The 6,308-nt window shown below is 44.5% G+C and overlaps 1 protein-coding gene across 3 annotated transcripts in view; it reads left to right on the forward strand.

Moving 5' to 3' along the window:
- The window catches only part of LOC133536564 (transcription factor COE3-like), a 44,756-nt gene that overhangs the window by 19,571 nt on the left and 18,877 nt on the right, over positions 1–6,308 (forward strand). The window contains exons 8-9 of one of the 3 annotated variants that reach the window (XM_061877192.1): positions 1,168–1,285; positions 3,981–4,114. The exons of the other annotated variants lie outside the window; for them this stretch is intronic. Of the exons in view, the coding sequence (XP_061733176.1) occupies positions 1,168–1,285; positions 3,981–4,114 (252 nt within the window). The remainder of the gene's footprint in view (positions 1–1,167; positions 1,286–3,980; positions 4,115–6,308) is intronic. 3 annotated transcript variants of the gene reach the window in all.

Raw genomic sequence — 6,308 nt, forward strand, 5'->3', positions numbered from 1 at the left:
TGAACGTCCATGTCCTCCAAGTGAATGACATGAACATCCATGTCCTCCAAGTAAAGGACATGAACGTCCATGTCCTACAAGTGAAGGGCATGGAGGACATGAATGCCCATGTCCTCCAAGTAAAGGACATGAACGTCCATGTCCTACAAGTGAAAGACATGGAGGACATGAACGTCCATGTCCTCCAAGTAAAGGACACGAATGTTCATGTCCTCAAAGTGAAAGACATGGAGGACATGAACGTCCATGTCCTCCAAGTAAAGGACATGAACGTCCATGTCCTACAAGTGAAGGGCATGGAGGACATGAATGCCCATGTCCTCCAAGTAAAGGACATGAACGTCCATGTCCTACAAGTGAAAGACATGGAGGACATGAACGTCCATGTCCTCCAAGTGAAGGACATGAATGTCCATGTCCTCCAAGTGAAGGACATGAATGTCCATGTCCTCCAATTGAAGGACATGAATGTCCATGTCCTCCAATTGAAGGACATGAACGTCCATGTCCTCCAATTGAAGGACATGAACGTCCATGTCCTCCAAGTAAAGGACATGAATGTCCATGTCCTCCAAGTGAATGACATGAACGTCCATGTCCTCCAAGTAAAGGACACGAATGTCCATGTCCTCCAAGTGAAGACACTTTTCCGGCATGCTCCCCGGGACAAAAGAGCAGAACAAGTGTAGCAAGTAAGAACAAGTCCAAACACAAAGCTGGCCGAGGCAGAACCAGACGGGCAGCAAAGCAACCAGGAGAGCAAAAACCTGTTGAAGGAACTAAGTCACTCTAGCTAGTCCAAGGCAAGAAGGTTGTGTTGGCGTCCACACATGACAATCACCAAATAAATGAAGCCAACAAGAACCCACACCGGCTGACTCAGCCCCACTCCGCAGGTGTCAGGGTCTACATAAGGAGCAGAACCACGAAGCAGTGAGGAGCTGAATAGTTCCTCTGCTGTGCGTGAGGGGAAACAGCACAAGACTAGAACATGCTGACTTGACTCACCAACTAGTTTACTAGTAGGACTTATCCCACGTCTTCAATCTTTGCTCGCTTAAGCCGAGCGACAAAAAGAGATCCTGGATAAGTTCAACTTCATTTCAAGAACGAACCTCAGGACTGAGTCGTCATCCAAAACAACACAAATCCATTTTGTGGCCGCAGGTGGTCGTGTGCACCACCGTCAACGTCGACGGACATGTTCTCGCCGTCTCCGACAACATGTTTGTACACAACAACTCCAAACATGGCCGCCGAGCTCGCCGATTGGACCCATCTGAAGGTAGGAACATTGCCACGTTCTCAACCATCTGCACAGGGGAACCCTGCCAAAACTCATCAGTGGGAGAAATTACCTCATTACTAAGTAGAACCTAAGTACTCAGTGGAGCTTCATCTCTTAGACCTTAATGACATAGTGGAACCTCATCACTCAGTAGAACATCATGACTCAGGGGAGCCTCATGACTCAGTGGTACCTCATCACTCAGTGGAACTTCATCACTCAGTAGAACCTCATCACTCAGTGGAGCCTCATGACTCAGTGGACCCTCATCTCTCAGTAGAACCTCATGACCCCAGGTGGAGCCTCATCACTCACTAGAACCTCATCACTTAGTGGAGCCTCATCACTCAGTAGAACATCATGACTCAGGGGAGCCTCATGACTCAGTGGTACCTCATCACTCAGTGGAACTTCATCACTCAGTGGAGCCTCATGACTCAGTGGAGCCTCATTACTCAGTGGAGCATCATCACTCAGTAGGACCTCATCACTCAGTAAAACCTCATGACTCAGTGGAACCTCATGACTCAGTGGAGCATCATCACTCAGTAGGACCTCATCACTCAGTAAAACCTCATGACTAAGTGGAACCTCATGACTCCGTGGAATCTCATCACTCAGTAGGACCTCATGACTCAGTGGAACCTCATCACTCAGTAGGACCTCATGACTCAGTGGAACATCATTGCTCAGTAGAACCTAAGCACTCATTGGAACCTCATCACTCAGTAGGACCTCATGACTCAGTGGAACCTCATCACTCAGTAGTACCTCATTACTCAGTAGAACCTAAGCACTCAGTAGAACCTCATGACTCAGTGAAACCTCATCACTCAGTAGAACCTCATGACTCAGTTAAGCCTCATCACTCAGTGGAGCCTCATCACTCAGTAGAACCTCATGACTCAGTGGTACCTCATCACTCAGTAGAACCTCATGACTTAGTGGAACCTCATGACTCAGTGGAGCCTCATGACTCAGTAGAACCTCATCACTCAGTGGAGCCACATTACTCAGTGAAGCCTCATCACTCAGTAGAAACTCATGACTCAGTGGAGCCTCATGACTCAGTAGAACCTCATCACTCAGTGGAGCCACATTACTCAGTGAAGCCTCATCACTCAGTAGGACCTCATCACTCAGTAGAAACTCATTCCTAGGTGGAAGCTCACTACTAATTAGAAAATAAGCACTCAGTGGAACCTCATCAGTCAGTAGGACCTCATGACTCAGTGGAACCTCATGACTCGGTGGAACCTCATGACTCAGTGGAGCCTCATCACTCAGTGAAGCCTCATCACTCAGTAGGACCTCATCACTCAGTAGAAACTCATTCCTAGGTGGAAGCTCACTACTAATTAGAAAATAAGCACTCAGTGGAACCTCATCAGTCAGTAGGACCTCATGACTCTGTGGAATCTCATCACTCAGTAGGACCTCATGACTCAGTGGAACCTCATCACTCAGTAGGCCCTCATGACTCAGTGGAACATCATTGCTCAGTAGAACCTAAGCACTCATTGGAACCTCATCACTCAGTAGGACCTCATGACTCAGTGGAAACTCATCACTCAGTAGTACCTCATTACTCAGTAGAACGTAAGCACTCAGTAGAACCTCATGACTCAGTGAAACCTCATCACTCAGTAGAACCTCATGACTCAGTTAAGCCTCATCACTCAGTGGAACCTCATCACTCAGTAGAACCTCATGACTCAGTGGTACCTCATCACTCAGTAGAACCTCATGACTTAGTGGAACCTCATGACTCAGTGGAGCCTCATGACTCAGTAGAACCTCATCACTCAGTGGAGCCTCATTACTCAGTGAAACCTCATCTCTCAGTAGAAACTCATGACTCAGTGGAACCTCACGACTCAGTGGAACCTCATCACTCAGTAGAACCTCATGACTCAGTGGAGCCTCATCACTTAGTGGAGCCTCCTCACTCAGTAGAACCTCATTCCTAGGTGGAAGCTCACTACTAAGTAGAAAATAAGCACTCAGTGGAACCTCATGACTCTGTGGAACCTCATCACTCAGTAGGACCTCATGACTCGGTGGAACATCATTGCTCAGTAGAATCCAAGCACTCATTGAAACCTTATCACTCAGTAGGACCTCATGACTCAGTGGAACCTCATTACTCAGTAGGACCTCATAAGTCAGTGGAGCCTCATCACTCAGTAGAACATCATCACTCAGTGAAGCATCATCACTCAGGGGAACTTCATCACTCAGTAGGACCTCGTCACTCAGTAGAACCTCATTACCAGGTGGAACCTCACTACTAAGTAGAAAATAAGCTTAGTGGAACCTCATCAGTCAGTAGGACCTCATGACTCTGTGGAACCTTGTTACTCAGTAGGACCTCATGACTCAGCGGAACCTCATTGCTAAGTAGAACCTCATGACTCAGTGGAACCTCATCACTGAGTAGGACCTCATGACTCCATGGAACCTCATTACTCAGTAGGACCTCATGACTTCCTGGAACCTCATCACTTAGTAGGACCTCATGACACAGTGGAACCTCATCACTAAGTACAACCTAAGCACTCAGTAGAACCTCATTACTCAGTAGGACCACAAGCATCTCTTGCAAGAAAAGTCTGTGCGCAGGAGAAAGAAAGAAGACACCTGAATGACAAGAGAAGTTGTTTGATTGACGTCCACGTTTGTGGTCCAGCAGCAGCAAGTCCTTGCATCAAAGCCATCAGTCCCAGTGAGGGATGGACCACAGGCGGAGCAACACTCATCCTCATTGGAGATCACTTCTTTGATGGCCTTCAGGTGCTCTTTGGGAGCATGTTGGTGTGGAGCGAGGTAAGCAGACTTATGCACTCTCAGGACGTATCAAGTATGCACTCCATCTGACTTTGTATCAAGTATGCACTCCAACCCTGCGTTGTATGAAGTATGCACTCAATCGGACTTTGTATGAAGGATACATTTTATCTGACTTTGTATGACGTATGCAATCCATCCGGCTTTATATGCACTCCATCTGACTTTTTATGAAGTATGCACTCCATCTGACTTTGTGTGAAGTATGCACTCCATCTGACTTTGTGTGAAGTATGCACTCCATCTGGCGTTGTATGAAGTATGCACTCCATCTGACTTTGTATGAAGTATACATTTCATCTGACTTTGTATGATGTATGCACTCCATCTGACTTTGTATGAAGTATGCACCCCATCAGACTTTGTGTAAAGTATGCACTACATCTGACTTTGTTTGAAGTATGCACTCCATCTGGCTTTATATGCATTCCATCTGTCCAGATTTTCACACACATATATGAACATGTTGTATGAAGTATGCGCTCCATGTCCAACTCATACCACACATATGAAGCATGTATGAAGAATGCGCTCCATGTCCAGAAGCTCACTCAAACATATTATGTTGTATGAAGTATGCACTCCATGTTCAGATGATCACACAAACATATGTCGTATGAGGTATGCACTCCATGTCCAGATCATCACACACATATATGAACATGTATGAAGTATGCACTCCATGTCCAGATCATCACACACATATATGAACATGTATGAAGTATGCATGCCATGTCAGTCATCACACACATATATGAACATGTATGAAGTATGCACTCCATGTCCAGCTCATCACACACATATATGAACATGTATGAAGTATGCACTCCATGTCCAGATCATCACACACATATATGAACATGTATGAAGTATGCACTCATGTCCAGATCATCACACACATATATGAACATGTATGAAGTATGCATGCCATGTCAGTCATCACACACATATATGAACATGTATGAAGTATGCACTCCATGTCCAGCTCATCACACACATATATGAACATGTATGAAGTATGCACTCCATGTCCAGATCATCACACACATATATGAACATGTATGAAGTATGCACTCATGTCCAGATCATCACACACATATATGAACATGTATGAAGTATGCATGCCATGTCAGTCATCACACACATATATGAACATGTATGAAGTATGCACTCCATGTCAAACTCATCACACACATATATAAACATGTATGAAGTATGCACTCCATGTCCAGCTCATCACACACATATATGAACATGTATGAAGTATGCACTCCATGTTCAGATGATCACACAAACATATGTCGTATGAGGTATGCACTCCATGTCCAGATGATCACACACATATATGAACATGTATGAAGTATGCACTCCATGTCAGTCATCACACACATATATGAACATGTATGAAGTATGCACTCCATGTCCACCTCATCACACGCATATATGAACATGTATGAAGTATGCGCTCCATGTCCAGATGATCACACACACATATATGAACATGTATGAAGTATGCACTCCATGTCAAGCTTATCACACGCATATATGAACATGTATAAAGTATGCACTTCATGTCCAGATGATCACACAAACATATGTCGTATGAGGTATGCACTCCATGTCCAGATCATCACACATATATATGAACATGTATGAAGTATGCACTCCATGTCAGTCATCACACACATATATGAACATGCATGAAGTATGCACTCCATGTCAAACTCATCACACACATATATAAACATGTATGAAGTATGCACTCCATGTCCAGATCATCACACACATATATGAACATGTATGAAGTATGCACTCCATGTCAAACTCATCACACACATATATATAAACATGTATGAGGTATGCAGTCCATGTCCAGATGATCACACAAACATATGAGGTATGCACTCCATGTCCAGCTCATCACACACATATATGAGCATGTATGAAGTATGCACTCCATGTCCAGATGATCACACAAACATATTTTGTATGAGGTATGCACTCCATGTCCAGATCATCACACACATATATAAACATGTATGAAGTATGCATTCCATGTCAAACTCATCACACACATATATGAACATTTATGAAGTATGCACTCCATGTCCAGATGATCACACAAACATATGTTGTATGAGGTATGCACTCCATGTCCAGATCATCACACACG

The sequence above is a fragment of the Nerophis ophidion genome, linkage group LG17 (genome assembly GCF_033978795.1).
Source record: "Nerophis ophidion isolate RoL-2023_Sa linkage group LG17, RoL_Noph_v1.0, whole genome shotgun sequence".
Classification (NCBI taxonomy): domain Eukaryota; kingdom Metazoa; phylum Chordata; class Actinopteri; order Syngnathiformes; family Syngnathidae; genus Nerophis; species Nerophis ophidion.